This window comes from Ursus arctos, unplaced genomic scaffold, assembly GCF_023065955.2.
Source record: "Ursus arctos isolate Adak ecotype North America unplaced genomic scaffold, UrsArc2.0 scaffold_7, whole genome shotgun sequence".
Classification (NCBI taxonomy): domain Eukaryota; kingdom Metazoa; phylum Chordata; class Mammalia; order Carnivora; family Ursidae; genus Ursus; species Ursus arctos.
The window spans coordinates 82,384,600-82,402,148 of NW_026623089.1; the positions used below are offsets into that span (position 1 = coordinate 82,384,600).

At 46.6% G+C, this 17,549-nt stretch overlaps 1 protein-coding gene across 7 annotated transcripts in view; it reads right to left on the reverse strand.

Moving 5' to 3' along the window:
• Positions 1–17,549, reverse strand: part of MTR (5-methyltetrahydrofolate-homocysteine methyltransferase) — a 109,006-nt gene that overhangs the window by 11,341 nt on the left and 80,116 nt on the right. For all 7 annotated transcript variants that reach the window (XR_006410063.3, XM_026504033.4, XM_048218956.2 and 4 more), the window contains 6 exons: positions 15,429–15,496; positions 14,729–14,849; positions 8,067–8,148; positions 4,388–4,486; positions 3,271–3,346; positions 385–540 (listed from right to left, as the gene is read on the reverse strand). Coding sequence is in view for 6 of the 7 variants with exons in the window: in XM_026504033.4 (XP_026359818.1) it covers positions 385–540; positions 3,271–3,346; positions 4,388–4,486; positions 8,067–8,148; positions 14,729–14,849; positions 15,429–15,496 (602 nt within the window). In the remaining variant the exon portion in view is untranslated. The remainder of the gene's footprint in view (positions 1–384; positions 541–3,270; positions 3,347–4,387; positions 4,487–8,066; positions 8,149–14,728; positions 14,850–15,428; positions 15,497–17,549) is intronic.

Below are 17,549 nucleotides of genomic sequence, written 5' to 3' on the forward strand. Positions count from 1 at the left end.
ACAGCAGGAGCTCGGCGGGCCACGCAGGAACTGCCCATCGCTGGCAGCCGCACCAGCTGGGAGTCACGCACCGGAGGGTAGGGGTTACTCCCATCACCTTCTGCTCATCCCCGGTGCCTGACACAGAGCCTGCCTTGTAACTGACGTCATTGAGCATTTATCAAAGAATGGATCCACAAAATGCCCAATTATCCCATAAATAAGGACCAATCCAGCAGTTTAAAAGCACAGCAGAGCTGAACAAGTAAACGATACCCTATGTTATGGGTTAGATGATAGCTATAAACTATATCCGACAGAATCCAAACCCTCTGCTTCTCATCTTCAAATCCCAATACTACGTCTCGAACAGCAGAGCAGAAAGAAAGGGCTCACTCAACTAACCTACAGTTTTGTCCTTAAATATCTTGGGAAAGCTTCGATTCGGGTACTTGCCCCGGAGCTGCCAGACATCAAAGAAGGGTTTCCAGTCTATGTAGGCCACCAGCTTCCGCAGGTCATAGTCTTTGAAGACCCGAGTCCCAAGAAACGTGGGCTTCACTGTAGGAAGAAGTCCTGATGTCAAGGCCGGTGCCGGGGGCCCGGGGCTGAGCTGCCTGCATGTGATGCCTCCCCAGCCCGCTCTTCCCGGCTCTGGGGCTCCCCCCGCCCCAGCCTGTTGGATTTGTTTTACAAAGAGCGGAACTTCAAATGATCACGGAGAAGGAGTAACTCCGCCGCGAATCTTAAACCAGTCTTCCTGGGGAGCTGACTGTCTACACTGCCCTTGGAAATTCTTCCCTCAGCCCTCCGGTCCAAGAGAAAAGACTTGGGTTTCCCCTCGCCTGCACGAATGAAGACAGTACTACAATAAATGTCACTGTAGAAAGACACACGCAGTAAGCCACTTAGAAAAATGTTAGAAACATGAATCAATCATCTCTACCACCCACTGCTATACACGTACGCAGGCAAAATATAACGAAATGCACAGAAACAAGGCATGAAATTTAGGATCGAGAGGGGCACTAGGGAGACTTCCACTACATATGCTTTGTTTTTTTAAAATGGGCGCCAGGTTATTACTTTTTCTTTTTTAAAGATTTTATTTATTTGTCAGAGAGAGCAAGCACATACGCAGACAGGAGGAACAGAGGGAGAGGGAGCAGCAGACTCCCTGCTGAGCAGAGAGCCTTACACAGGGCTCAATCCCAGAACCCTGGGATCACGACCTGAGCCGAAGGCAGACGCCTAACTGACTGAGCCACCCAACACCCCCGCACCAGATTATTTCCTAGGTGGCTAGTGGGTACACATGGGTGTTCAACACATTGTTCTTTACACCTCCCTGCGAATCTAAAATAGACCATAAGTGAATTAATGACAAAGAATTTGGAGACAGACGGTGCCCCGGGGCTCTTTGGGACACCAGGAGCGGCATTACTGCACCCCACCCCCCAAGCCTGCAGGGCATCGGACCAGAGTCAGATGCGGCAACCATGCCACCAGCTTCCTGGCCCCTGTGTCCTCAGTCCCTGCTCCATAAAGAGGGGTCAGAGAACTTACCCTCTCCTACTCAGCTCAGGTGCTCTGGGATAACACCGGAGCCTCAAGAGTACATCTGTGTCACCAGATAGTCACAGTAGACGTGAGAGGGAGAAAAGTCCAGGGAAAGTAGGAGCTGCTTCTTACTTCTGCCTGAAGAGCTCTATCTTCCCATACATGCTCACAGTAGCTCTTTCTCATTTGTTGCTGGTCATCTTTTCACTATTCAGAACAATCTCTTCTTAATACTCTATTGCGTTCATGTGTTTGACCAGTAAGAAGAAACTACAGATTTCCTCTGGATGAATGTTCCCTCTTGCCTTGTAGTCACTGAAGGATACTATTCTGGAATTTTACCACCAAGGACCTTGAGAGAAGAGCCCTTCTTTCTCCCTTTAGCAACTTCCTGTGACTACTGGAAGATTGGGTTGTCCGCAGAAACATCTCTGCGGGCTGTGCCTCAGGGCCTCGGCCCTTCTGAAGCAGCAGATGCAGAGCCCACAGCGGCCCCACCCTGGGGACAGACGGCCATTCGAAAAGTATCACCACTGCTGCCTGGCACCGTGGGCCTTCAGAGGACTGTGTCTGCGGAATTGTGTTGGATGTTTGGGTTAAAATGGGACTTTCCCTTGGAAGTTTTTCTAATTTCATAGTGAAAGGTAAAGGGAAAATAATAGTTGGACTATACAGTGATTTACATCTTTCAAAAGTTGATCTTCTTTTATCCTCACAACCTTTCTAGGGTAACTCCTTTTGACACATTAGAAACTGCCAACCATGGAAGTGAGACGTTCGATGTCATTCAGTGACTCGGAGCCAGGAGCCAAACCGGGAGTAGAACCCGGGCCTCCTGACTCCCGATGTGGCGCTGTTGCTACTGAACCACACTGAACTCAGCAGGACTGACAGTAGAACCAAGCTCACCCACATTTCCAATGTAATGCTCTCCACTCTGCCAAGCAAATGTGGAACACAGATGTTATGAGCAAGGAGAGCGGATCTGAGGTATTACCTCAGAAACACGGACGCAAGTAATACAACCCCTGTTCACCCTGTCTCAGTTCTGCATTTGTACCTCATGCCTCTCTGAGCGGGTCAAAACATCTCCCATGTTTTATTCCCTCATGAACACCCCTGCAAGGCAAGAGAGGTGGCTGGAAATAAGAAAGGGAAAAACAGAACAGAACAGAACAAAAAGAGGGAAGCATTCAGAGAGAGAACAGGAGAGAGTGAACAGGAAACAGGAGCACTAGCTTTGCTGGAATGTTCCAAAGGCCTGTTCAGGGTGAGGGCATCTTCAATCGCAGGCACCCCACATCTGCACCTGGGCCTGCCCCGAGACCCAGGCCACTCAGCGACAGCACCACCCAGGCAGGTCTCCAGAACTTACGTCAAGCTGCGGGGGGGCCCCTTGAGCCCCGCACACAGGAAAGTGTGTCAGAAGACACACCAGAGAGAGAATGCCAGTAACCTTTCGTGCCCTGACCGAAACACAGGGTCTTCACATGTAAGTGGGGACAACATTCACTACAGTGTTGTGTCAAGCACTCAGAGATGCTGTGGTCAGTCCGGTCCTCTGCAAATGGTACCGATTTACTTTTCAATCATCACTGTCCTTCGTCACCATTATTAGACACAATTAAGAGTCTCCAACTGCCTATTTGATTCTGTAGCCGAGTAAATGCAAACACCTCTCCAGCTCACATTATCACACACAGCCTTTTCCTAACCGACAGCCAGACAGACCTGGAGGGGGCTCTGACAGCCAGTCAATATGGAAACCATTTTTTCTAGCTTGACTTAAGGTTAAGTATCTTCTCTCCTATGAAAAAAAGAAAATTTTAGTCAGAGACTTAGCTCCTCAGTCTCTACTATGAAATTATGTCCAAAAAGCTAGTACATGACTTTTGTAAAAAACACACACACAAAGAAACCCCACAAATGCTTTTATTACTACAACTGCATACCCTAAAAAGCTCTTCCTTTTCCACCCAATATGGCTTCACATCAGCAGCAGAACAGTACAGAGTAAAGATTCAGTAAATACCATTAAATGTCATTATGTAGATCCCTTAACCACGCGGTAAGCCTGGCAACGGGGCGGCGTCCTGCCTGTCCTTTTAGAACACCTGAGGCTGGGGCTAACTGGCCTGCTGTCAACCGGCCCTGGGACCAGAAGGCAGAGCTAAGAAACTGTCACTGGCAGGCAGATGTAAGGAGAGGCGGAAAGCCAACCACAGGATTTGGGGCTAGTCAACACCTCACAAACACCTGTTCTCTCCACACCGTTTGTTGTCTCCTTTCGCTCACCTGGCCACCCCCAAAGTGCACCCCACCACGGACAAGGTCCAACAGGCAGATGAACCAGGAAGAAATCACTTCTAATGAGTGATTATGCCTGCTTTCCAAGGATTCCCTGAAGCTTATCTAGAGAGGGACAGTGCTTGAAACACTGCTCTGCACTGTCTGCGCTGGGCAGTAGGGAGAGAGGGGAAACGGTCCTGTCTGACGTCTTCATTTTCTTCCATTATTTCAAGAACATGGATCCAGGGGAGTCATTTCCACACACCGTCTCAGTTCCTGTTTTCCTGCTGAGTATGTTTTATTCGTTCTCACAACTCTGCTATCTGGCACAGCACCTAACACCTACTGTGTACCCAATAAATGTTTGATGGAATAAAAGAAATTAATTTTAGTATAACCCCAAATTACCGGGAACTCAGACACCAGAGAATTCCGATTTGAACTAGAAAACAGGGCTTCTCTAAAATGATCCTAAACCTTTGCCCTCCTTAGAACAATATTAAAAAATATAGGATCATTTTAATGCCCAAACTAGCAGGGACCTATTGTTGTCACGTACCTTGAGAGACTCGTAATGGTCCTGTCTAATATCTTCATATTCTTCCAGGATCTCCTCAAAAAATTCATCCTTTAGATTCTCATCTAACAGTTGCGAGCACTGAACAGGCAAGATGGAAGTTCAAGAACCACAGAGAAGCAGCAGGGGACAAAACAGGAACAACACTGGTCAGTTCTGCTTTCCCTCGTTCACGCCATCCCCCACCCCTCACCGGCTTCGCTAAGTCCTGCCGGGGTGTGCAGTCGGGGTTACCGCAGTAGACCTAGGACGTCCAACTCACACATTCCAGCTCCTAATGGGTCCTGAGAGATAAGCTTATCTAAGCCCTTGTGCTATTCTGCCTGGTAAGTCTCCATCCACCCAGAGCCCTGGGCCACCCCGGGCAGTTTATGCAAACAATATGATTTCGGGGGAGACCTGGCTTATGTGGGATCTGTCTGACCTCTGGACTAACTAAGGCCAGTCAGGTGCTCAAAGCATTCCATTCCTACGGACTGACTCCCAGCAGAAGCCCCGGATTCCAAGGTTCAACTGAGCTTCCCTGGTCGGCAATGCGCTGCCCGTGGTGTCCTGAGTCACTCATGGAAGGATTATGCATTGTCCACGGACTCCACGGGGGGACGATGCCTGGAACCTGGTGCATGGTCTTTCCTGGATTCCACCCTTTGTATCTTTCGCCTCTGCTGATGCTAACCTGTACCCTTTTGTGGCAACACAGCATGATTGTGAGTATAACGGTGTTTCTGAGTTCTGTGAGTCCCTCTCTGAAATCACTGAAGCGGAGGGTGGTCCTGGGGACCCTTGCCACACACGAGTTAGGTATCGCTCTTCTGTGCTGCAAAGGTACTCGGTGCACCTCTCCCTCACTGCGTTTCCCACAGGCTGTCGGCATCTGTGTATCTACTTGGCTCACTAGAGGATGACCCTTGGAGGGCAGGGCTGCACCTTTACCGCCTTCGCTTCCCCGGCTTCTAGCTCTGTGCCTGGCACATACAAGGTGCCTCCTCACTAAACGTCTCCTGAAGGAATGAGGCTCATCCTCACGGTCAACTATGAGCTTCTGCTAAGGAAAGAAAGGAAACCCATCATCTGGGAAATGTGAGGCGACTCAGTCAATTGTAAAACTAGGAACAGTTTCACAGTATCATTTATGACTGGGGTCATCAAGGTGGTGGGAGAACAACCACCCCAAAGCTCAAAATACAACTACCAAGAAAGAGGAAATGGCTGATCACCATCAGCTCGAAACCCTGCGTCACTCCATCTCCTCTCTCAGCCTCCAGCTGGGTCTTCCAACACAAGAGCCTGGAAGGTCAGTATCATTATGTGAAACTGACCAAGTCACACTGGACGATGGCTGGAGTGCCCACTGGCTTGAAAGGTCTATAATTCTATGTGAATTTTCTAAGCATCTCCAACAGCAATCCAATCCCCTAAGAATTAGTGTAAAGCCAAATCACCTTAAGGAACCTAATCAAAGAAAAGACCTTTGTGACAAGCCTAACAACGGGCTCCTGAATGGTATTCACACCACAAAGTACTTCCCAGCCTTCCCTCCACCTTAGCTCGAGGGGTCCTCGCTTGGGAAAGCCAGAAGAGCTAGGTGAAGACAGGAAGGGGATGCCGACTCTTGAGCTCCCTGCAGTACATGCACTCTGCTACATGTTAGACTCTGAGAAAGCAAAACCCTGATTTTCTAAACTTCCAAAGAACTTTTAACAGGACTCTGACAGCTCCCAGTGGTGCTAAGTACCAGCACCTCGATTTTTAGTTAAAAAGAAAGGAAAAAAAGCAGGGGCACCCGGAGGTCTAACGCTCCAATGATCGCACAGCTGCCACAATTCGGCATATTTCACATGCTGGAGCCAGTGGTCCGGATCACGGGCCTGGGCCACACTCACTGCAGTCGGATCGGAAGATTCTGAACCACGATCAGCCTAAACGAATTGTACCATCGACTCCTGAAAAGTGTCATCAGCAATAACTCCAATAACTTATCATCACACTTTTGTCTGAGTAATTTCAGAAGGTGGCCAACTCTCTGTATCTGAGAAGAGTGAACCCCTGCTGGCGTCCAGATGGACCGACCGGAAAGGGCACTGGTGGCCATGCCGCATCTTCTGGCTTTCCGCTCAGCCCCTGCTGCATGAGCTCCCCACAACGGTGACGGAGTGCCCTCAAAACATAATCCAGAGGCTGGTTCCTTCCCAGCCAGAGTCTTCCCCCTACTTGCGGGGGCAACGCTACCCCTGTGGACTTGAAGAGGGCCAACAGCCTGGTCTCCAAACGAGAAATGTTCAGTCACTCATTAGCGTTTAAAAATAACAACAAGCATTAAAAAGAGGCCCATTGGTTACTCAACAGTAAACTCGATATACGCTCCCTATGAAGCACAATCCACATATAAGCTACAAAAAACTGTTCTGAAATTGTAGAAATGTAGTTTATTTATACATCAGTCTACGTCAATGGCAAATAAAAAACTGCGACTTTATGATTCCAGTCTGATTTAACTGTATCCTTTTTAATAAAGGAGGATTATTACATATGAACGGAAGCAAGTTTAATGAGGCATAGAGTAAGACCACCTGACTTCTCACCCCACACCTGCTGCTGGACGGACGTGTGGCCTCGAGAGAGGAACTACCCTCGCCGTTCCTGTGTCCTCATCTCGCAAACGGGGTTTAAAAAAAAAAAAAAAAAAAGCTTATATGGAAAGCACCTAGCACAGTGCCTGGCACACCATCAATTTCCAATAACAGCAATTACTGTTCAACTTCGATATAAATGCATTTACAGATCTGGAGGATGCCTTTGGAAAACGGCTCAGGAGCCGTGATCACCCGGGTTCGGCTGTGTGACGTCAGCTGGCAGTCTCACGGATCAGCAGGCCTCCGGGTAACTCTCCTTGCCTGCAAATCTGAAGGCTGAGCAGCATGAGCGGTTTTTAAGTTGTGCTCTTTCGAGAACTGGAGCGAAGGGGCCGCTCTTATTCCTACTATGCTGTACTTGCAGACCAGGTTTCTGTGGCTACAACAAACCTGGAAACCACGGGAGCACGGATTCCCTCCAGCTATTATTTCCTATTATACGATGAACACGTAACAACGAGAGAGGATACTGGGCTTCACTGATGGAGAGAAGCATAAAAACACACTCGGGTAAATTTTTATTACATTCACTGAGAAAAAGCATCTATTATTCTGGGTTTTGAACATCCAGAGAATGTTCTTCTCTCTTTGGGAAGGGTCATCGGGCCCATTCCGGGTTAAAGGTCTATGTGGAAATAGCTCATTTTTTAAAATTCCACATTCCTTTTAGCGCTGGCTTGGAGTTAAGATGGTATATATTCATATTTGTAAATGCATGTAAGTGGCTGAAACCCCTCTCCCTCTGCATCAGTGTCAAGGTCACAAGTGTCTTGATACGTCTGTGTTACTCGGACCAGCGTTCTGCTGCTAGCTCAGGACGCGGTCTTCCAAAGCACAGGACACCTCACCTGGCCCCCCTTCCAGCAATGCACACCCCCGCAGTGACACCATGACAAGCCGTAGGCTCTTCCTCCACATTTTTTTTAATAGACTTGGACAAAAATAAAAGATCTTGGGAAATACCCCGAACTCTGCATCTTCTCCTCTCCTGACGACCTATCTGAAGTAACACCGGGCCCCACACTTACCACCACCACACTCTTGGATGCGTCCAGGACGTGGATGACAGGTGCGCTGTATCTTGGAGCTATTTTCACTGCCGTGTGGGTTCTGAAAAAAAGGGTCAGGAAGAAAAACACGTCCATCAGGGCTGATTCCTCCACGACACTTGTTTGGAACCATTAGAGATAATGTGTTTCTACAGAGTGCTTTCCAAGGAAAGATTTTAAGGTACTTACAAATACTGAACTTCCCATTTCCCTTGTAAAACAAGGGGACTCCCTCCCCACCAAAAGATGAGGAGACCAAGGGGGGAAGACATGGATTTGTTGGCTCATGCTACAAAAAAAGTCTGTGACAAAATGTGGAAGACTGTCGTCAGCGTCAGCTCTCTGCCAACGGGGACGTGACCGGGACCTCGCACTCATTAGCAGCCTGTCTGACTGAGGGAGCTAACCAGCCCGGGCAACTGCGCTTTGCTGCCATGAAGGTCAGGCTGCGTTTCTTCCTCCCAATGAGCTGAGAGAGCAGCCGGGGCCCCCGCGGAACCAGACACCACGCAGGAGATGCACGCACTAGCTGCTGCCCTCCATTCCTGAGGGACACCCTAAGCCCACCTCGGACTTGGGAGTAAGGAACCTCAGACCCTGAATCAATTTGACACGAGTAACACAGAGAGGTAAAAGCGACAACAACATTCTATGCTCACATTGGCTGAGCCCCAAACCCCTACTGCCAGACTGGGAAACTCGAGCAGTGGGGAAGAAACACCTTTAACCCCATTCTGTCAAGGGTGCAGCAAGCTGCCCTCTGATTACTGACTCTCACAGCACAGGCCCCGCAGCTGCTCTTTCATCATAGAACACAGTACCCTAAAGTGATAAGTGAAGACCCCCTTGTACACCCTCCCTGACAGTGGTCACACAGGGCCCTGAAGGTGGGACGCGAGTGTGCACTTTGTCACAAGTGCATTTAAAGGCCGGCCGCTGTAGCTCGGCCAGGATGGGCCCTCCTTCCCAGTCTTTTCTCGCCGCATCTTCTCCCCAAGGTAGCAGCACTCTTCCCGGGCTCAGATGCGTTCCTATTCTTCCCCCTCAAAGTAACATGTATTTTCCTTTGGAAAGATGGCCAGAATATGCTACTATATGGGGAAAAAACCGAAGTAATAGAGCAGGATGTTTAATACGATTCTGTTTCTTAAATTAAAAAAACACTACCACCCTTAACCTGCCCTAACCTGCCAACCTTGTATGTAAGTAAATTCTGTACATTTAGAAAAAACAGAGATACACATCAGGTGTCAACACTGGTTATATGGAGGCTGCAGGGGGATCGAGGGCGGGAAGGGAGAGACTCAATTTCACTTTCCATTCCTCTGAAGTGTTTGACGTGTTCTAATAATAAGTGGATTACTGAGATAATTTTTAAAAACCAAGAGACTATTAAAGGCACAGTACGTGTGTGAGTGTGCTTTTAACAGGCTTCTCAGGACTAAAAGTTCATTCCCAAGCAGACAGACAAGACCCTGACATTTCACCTGCCCCCTTTCTACAGGCATCTCCACACACGGACAGGAGGCCAAGGACTAAAGTGCAAAGTCACAAGAACGGAGGTACTTGGCGCAAGAGACTCTTCCGGCCTGGGGGATGGGGTGCGGAGCAGCAGGGGGAGTCAGACCACGGCCCCGAGGCAGCCACACCAACTCCACTGCCGTCTGAGGGTGTGCTGTTTCGTACCCACTGTTCGCACCAAGATCTGAAAGTATCTTCGGTATTCTACAAGGTGGAAGATTTTCAAACAGGAGGAAGTTTTAAAGAAGAAACTGCTTCTGGCTTCTCAACAGAACGCAAGTGAGACTAGGCTGTCTTGCTGTTCCTCAGGTGGTCAGCTCTTGGAACACACAAATACCCTCCACATATATTCTGCATGAAGTTCCTCCGGGAAACATTAAGCCTGATGTGACTTGGCTGACGTTTCTCTTACAGGGAATCGGTACAGTTTTAAATCTTAAAGTCCACACAGTATTTATTAAGCACCCAAGGATTCCCAGTGCAATTCTGGCCATTCTCTCACTGATGACCTTCTGGACAAGGGCACCGAGAAGAAACTGATAGATCCCACTAGTTAAAAACAACAACAAATAAAAGCAAAGTGCTGCTTCCCAGCACACACACACACAAGGATGAAGCTAAAGGAGCACGGCCACGGAATCTGGGCTGGCCCAGCCACCAGGAGCACTTCCGGTTTCCTTATAAAATAACACCACATTGATTCTACTTTCCTCTAAGCTTCCATGTGTGCAGCCTCCTCCAGCAGGACGCAGATGTCTTTCTGAAGCCTGAGAAGATGGAAAACACTGGAATCTCTCCTCCCCTCCTACAGACCAACAGCACAGCACTGGGCCCGGGGGCTGAAGCTCAGCCCCATCTCTGCTGAGCCCCTCACCAGTACTGGCGATTCAGTGAGTCGCCCCCCATGGTTTTCAAACGGGCAGACAATGTTAACTTCAGAAGGTCTTCTGAAAAACTCTGAAAAAGAACAAGTCTTCGAAGCATTTTTTTTCATGCCTTATCCTTCCAGAATTAAAATGTTTTATATAAATGCAGCATGACCAAAAAAACCCTTAGAACTGGATGAGAAAAATGAGAGTCAGGGGAAATAAAGACGGGAGGCAATCAGCAGTGGGGTCAGATGCAGGAGTCGGGTCCGTGAAATCCTCCCCCCAGGCCTGAGCTCCAAGCTTCCCCTTACCCAACACAAAGAGGAAAACAACACCCGTTTCACGATTCAGCATCTTACCTCCTAACAATTCACAAAAAAACAAAAACAAAAACTCGGGAAATGACCTCTCTCTTCGAGCGATGTGACTTCCTTTTGAATTCTCCACTATTCACAAAAAAATAACTGAAAAAGATACTGTGCAGTTATTGCCTTTAAACCATTTAAAAATCAAGAGCTGACTAACAGACATGTGCCTTTGAGAAGCCGTGCAGCTAATAGGGCCAGATTTCCATTCAAGTCATTTCTAGCTTGTGATGCAGAACAGTATGCGTTACTGACCAGAGAATATTCCATTTTTCATCCTCTCAGAGTTTCAGGTTAAAAAGGGAACTCCAGGCATGTTTCCATGTGCATGGAACCTCAACTCGTCCTGGGATCCCCCAGTCAGCCGTAAGGCTCCTTGTGAGTGTCCTGGGAGTACGGTTCTAATTCCATCATGCCACCACGGGCCACTAAGATCTGGAAAAGCCATGGACATGTTATAGTTCCTCATCTTCTTTCATGACAACTTGGAAGTCCTGAGCAGCCATCTGCTCAAATCACAGTTCGCAAAGGCAGAAAAATGGAACCCGGCTCTCAAAAGGTCTGCAGGAGGTAAGAATAAGGACTCTCAGAGGGCTTCTGAGACAGTCCACCTCTCCTTGCCCTCTAGCAAAGCGGACTCTCCCAGGAGTAGAGATGCAAAAAGCACTAACCATAAAGGAAGAGACTGATCAATCAGACTTCCTGAAAATTGCAAACTTTGTTATCCAAAAATACAACTAGGACAGCAAAAGGCAAGCCATAATGGAAGAATCTATTTGCCGGATATTTCTAATAAAGGGCTCACATCCAATATAAATAAAGAATGCATACCAATCAGTAAGAAAAAAGGCAGAATACCCAACTTAAAAAAAAAAATACTTAGAAAGCATATCCAAAAATGGTCAACATACACATGAAAAGGTCACCATCATTAGTCAGCAGAGAAATACAAATGAAAACCACACCAAGACACTATTACATACCTACTAACGTGGATAAAACTGAAAAGGGTGTGGAATAACTGGAACTCTTGTAATTGCTGGTGGGAGTGTCAACTAATACAATCACTTTGGAAAACTACCCAGCAATGTCTGATGCTGATGATCGTATGCACAGGACCCGGCAACTTTGCTTCAGGGCAGAAATACGAACACAGCAGCATTCTGCCAAACAGCCCCAAACTGGGAACACCCAACGTGCACCAGCAGTGGCCTGGATAACTAAGCCATAGTGTATCATACGACAGAATATAATATACACCACAGCGGAAAAACAACTTCTATATACATAGCCACCACCTGGGCCCCGCAGGCATACTGGTGCACAAAATAGGCCGGACGCAAAGGGACACATGCAGCAAGAGTTCACGTCTGTGAAGCTGAAATGCAGCCAAAACCTTCCCACGGTGACAGGAGATAGCACAGTGGTCATTTTGCCGTGAAGGACGACCAGGTTGGGGAACCCAGCCAAGCACCCAGAGTGCCATTAACGTTCATTTCTTGAGCTAGACGTGCTTCCGGAGGGGCTTCATTTTTGTAAAACTTCATCGAGTTGTAGATCTCTGACTGATGCACTTTTCTGTACGATGCTTGTACTTCAGGAAAAAGACTTCCTTAAAGAAGAGGGCTTGATTAAGCAAGAAGCGAGGCCTCACTCACCGTCACTACGTTAGAATGGAATCAGCACGGGGAAGTTTTACGCTGAGGTTCTTAAAGATCGCACAGGAATCTATCCTGCAAGGGCTGTTCTAGCAAAACAACGGAGAAGGGAACGTGTATCTGGCAACTGGCTTTTATTTTCCAATTAATTTCCCAGAAACTGCAAGAGGCAAGGAGAGACCAGCACGAGAAAGGCAGAGCTCATACAGAAACAAGGCCCTGGAGAACTACAGGAACTTGGCGAGGGGCGGTGCGTGGCGCAGTCGTTAAGCGTCTGCCTTTGGCTCAGGGCGTGATCCCAGAGACCTGGGATCGAGCCCCACATCACGCTCCTCCACTGGGAGCCTGCTTCTCCCTCTCCCACTCCTCCTGCTTGTGTTCCCTCTCTTGTTGGCTGTCTCTCTGTCAAATAAATAAATAAAATCTTTAAAAAAATAAAAATAAAAAATAAAGGAACTTGGCGAAGTCGTGGGACCCAGATTTCCATCTTCGGGGAGGATCACATCACCATTTCCCAGCCTGTGAGAACAGAGGTTTTGCAGGAGCATGGAGACGGGGTGACTTCTGATCTGCTTAGTTCTAACTTGAGAGACCAGGTTCTAACTGTTAGGAGGCATTCGTGGCTAATTTTGCATATGGTATATCTTGGGAAGCTAGTTATGTTGCTTCTGAATGTTTTTGTAAAATCTTCTTCAATCTGGTGACCCTTACTTGGTAGGAGATCTAACAGAATGGACCACTGGTAATGTTCCAATTTTCATCAGCGCAATACGTGGCTTCCTGATGTTGAACTTCTCAGTGTGGTGTCCTGCCTTATGAAGTGGGTTACTCGGAAACCAGCATCCCATCTATTTATTCCATTTTACAACCATGATCTTAAAAGGTACTTCATCTTCACAACAGTCTGTAAATTCTCGGATCATTCTCTAAGCTGACGACTAGTCACATTAAAATCATCAATTACCCAAGACCCTGCTCACTGAAACCCCAGTTCTCGATGGGTGGTCAAGTCCCTGGAGAATAATCTGACCCATACCCTAGTGGGTAAGTCCTGGGTGGAAAACAAACTCAGCTGTAAGGTGAGCAACAATGGCCACATTATGGAGTCCTTCAAGTATGAAAAGTGTGAATAAACGACACGTAACACTGTTACTCTTGTGAAAACAATCCATTCAGATTATAAATGGGATGATGGTTCATTTTATGTGTCAATGTGGCCACACCATGGGATCTAGGTTTTGGTCATACGCCAATCTAGATGCTTTTGTGAAGGTATTTTTTAGACGTGATCAACATTTAAATCAGTAGACTCTGAGTGAAGCGGATTACTCCATACACACACACACACACACACACACACATACACACACGTGTACACACACACATCCTACTGCTATTTCTCTGAAAACCTGATTAATACAAACGGCTTAATGCTTCCAGTGTGAAAGGAACTTTGGAATATCTTTGACTGGACTTCTATGGTATTTCTGTATCTGAAAAACAAACTGCATGCTGACAGGATCATCAAGTTCAGTGTTCCACCTGGGCATTTTTCCCTGCCAAAGTAAATGACACGGGGCAAAAGGAATATGTCAGAAAAAGTCTAATAGTACCCATAATTAACATATTTCTCATATCATTAGGATCATGACCCCAGGAAAAATCTGACAAACTGAATAATGGTCATGTAACCAACTTAAAACTTTCTCCTCTTTCAACTGCTTAACTGAGAGTTTCTCAAAAGGTTCCCCCTTTCAAAAACAACTTCCTAGGTGATCTTTTGGTTCATTCTTGCTAGCTTGGCCTCCTGCCTCAACTATTACAAAGCTGGAGTTTCTTCAAGGGAACATGTAAATTCATCAGACACCCGCTTCCAGAGAGTGGGCTACAATCCAAGCACTGTCTTCAGGCCAAAGGACACACCTTTCTCCACTTGGTTTGCTTTCAAGAGGAGTGTTTATCAGAAACCTCAGGAACCAAATAGGAGGTGAGAGGATTAAGGAAAGGACAATGACAAGCCAAAGAAATCCAAAAAAAGGCAAAGGGTGGGGAGATCACAAAGGAGTTTCCTAGACGTGCTCCAAAAGCACGCCGGCTCTTGTCCAGGGGAAGGCTGAACGCTCAGGTGCGTATACAGGAGGAGCACAACACAGGTTTTATCACTGTTTTTAAACACTGGCATTTAAATGAACTTAAAGGAAAGCAACTTGTTCATTAGCATGACTGACCTGGATGTGGTTGCTCCTCCGATCAACAGTGGAATCTTTATAGCCAATCTCTCCATTTCCTTGGCAACAAAAATCATTTCATCCAGGGAAGGAGTGATGAGTCCTGATAGGCCAATTATATCTATTAATTCAAAAAAGAAAAAAAGAGAGTGAGAAGGAGAATGAGAGAAAGTGGAAAAGTACGCAAGACTCGCTTAAAAACCTTTGTAATAAAGACCAGAAGACCTCATATGAATTTCCAACTTCTAATTCTAGGACATCTTTTCTGGGGAGTTTCAATTTATTTATTTGCTTCTGGTAGTAAATATGACTGTAGCTTCAAGGTGCAATAACATGCTTGCCACAGTTTGGGGAAGCCATGCAAATAAAATACGTTGTTTATGATCTCCCAGACTTGAATGTCTCACAGTGTCCGAAGAAACATAAAAACGACGATACACAGAGAAAAATCAAGAATGACCTTGTAATAAGAATCCTGTTCCCATGCCCCATCTTCAGAGCTAGGAGGAGTTTCACGGTTACCTATTCACCGATTCAACCCCCAGGACAAATGACAGTGCAAGCTCCCCACACAGGAGCTGGCACCTGACTGTCTGAACGCCCCAGCGGTCCCACGTGGGCTGGGGCGTCGCCGCCCACCGCCAGCCACCCCCTGGGGGTGAGCACAGCCAGTGGGAAGCCCCGCACAGGTGCACAGTACCTGCTTTGTGGTCAAGAGCAGCTTTCAGGATCTTGTCACAGGGAGTCATGACCCCTAAATCAATAACTCTGAGGGACAGAAAGGAGATGTGAGGAAATTAATGAGAACCCATCAGAGACAAAGCCGAGATGAACATTTTTCACTCAGCCCAAACACTCCTCTAATGTCAGCTGGAGTCACGGCGACATGCTCCCTAAGTATCGACAATCATCACAGCTACAAGGACCATTTATTACGTACTTGCCATATGCCAGGTGCTATGCTACGATTTTTAAAGCAGCTTTATTGATACAGAATTCACCCAGCATAAAATTCACCTATTCAAAGCGCATGATTCAATCATTTTCGGCATATGACGTTATTATTTTTTTAAGCTCTGGTAAAATATGTAAAATATTGTTTGCCCTGTTAACCAGTAGGTTTACAGTCCAATGGCACAAACTACAGTCAGTCCCAATGTTGTGCAACCATCACCACTGTGTTCAATAGCCTGTCATCACCCCAAATAGAAACTTGGATCATTCAGTAACAATTCCCCCTTCGCCCATCGTCAAGATGGAGAAAGCACCCACACGCCAGTCATTTTTACAATTTATCACGAGTAAGTATTTCACAGCATTCATTTTCACTTCTTTCATAATGTCATTAAAATAGGCAAAATAATTTTACATCAGAAAAATCAGTGCTTAGGAACAAGTGCTTGACACAGTATCATCTGGGAACTGTGGATGCCAGGCAGGGGGGAGCTTTGCTTCCTGCTGCGTACGTTTGACACTGACTTTTTAGCTTGACACTGACTTTTTAGCTTGTTCCCATGTCACTTAACATTTTTTTAAAAAATAAACCAGCACATACAGACTTCCCAGCAAAAACCAAGACAATTTCAAATCAACGGTAACCATATTCAGCATGTTACCATTAACCTGGTAGAGGAAATGCTGCGGTGCCACAGGTTACAACAAGAGTCAGAGGACACCACCTGTATTTATTTATTTTTTTAGCATATTGAAAAAATCTGGTAATTGGATCTTTTGTTAAACTATGACTAAATACAGACTGTTGCATATAAAACTAAGCAAAATAGCATATTGCCTTTATTTTTTTAACTTAAATTCAATTAATTAGCATATTGTCTTTAAATCAAGACAAAAAGGCATACATTTCCATTTTATATATTTTTAAAATTGCATTAAAAATCGTCAGTATGATATTAAGAATCAACTTGCTCTCATTTCTTTTTCTTGTTTTAAGCAATGTGTCTTTCAGGAACATCTATGCATGCTGGCTTGGTTTGAGAACAGTTAAGGAGACCTGGAGAGAGAGAAATGGGGGAAGGAGGAAACAGTAGGCAGAAAGGTCAGAGGGGGAGGGGGAACATCTTAATGGCCACAACTAGATCAATTTTCAAAATATTAAGTTTGAAATGCCTTCCTTCCTTGCTTCTTCCCTCCTTCCCTCCATTCCTCTCTTTTTCTTTCTTTCTTTCTTAAAAGGGAGAGTGATTTGGGATGGGGGGGATGGCAGAGAGAGAGAATTTTAAGCAGGCTCCACGCCCAGCACAGTGCCCAACCTCAGGTTTGCTCTCATGACCCTGAGATCATGACCAGAGCCAAAGCCAAGAGTCAGTCACTCAGTCGACTGATCTAAATTTGAGATTTCTTTAGCTATCCAAATGGGGCTTGAAGCATTCCCGGGAGGGCGATAGCTGAGCTGAATTTTGAAAGAATAAGTAGATATCAGCTAGATGAAGGACAACAGAGGGCAGGCCAGGAAGGGACTAGCACTAAGGTCCAGAATGAGGAACCAGCCGGCCCTGGGGAACTTCGGCTGCAGGAAGGACCTGAAGCCTGGAGGAGAGGGCATGGGTTACAAACCCACCCCTGCCTTCTATGGCTGCCGCACTGCTTCCCACCACCCCGCTTCCCACCGCCCCTTGCCACTGTCCCTCATCTTCACGGCCACGTCCTTTTCCCCCCACACCTCCATTCTCCATTCCCCTATGTTTTCCCTTGGTTTCCCTTCTTCACCTCGAGCTCTATGCCCCATGTCTGCAGGCCTCTTCTCATACACGTTCTTATATTATGCCACGTGAGAGATTAAAGAGAATAAAAATAAATGTTA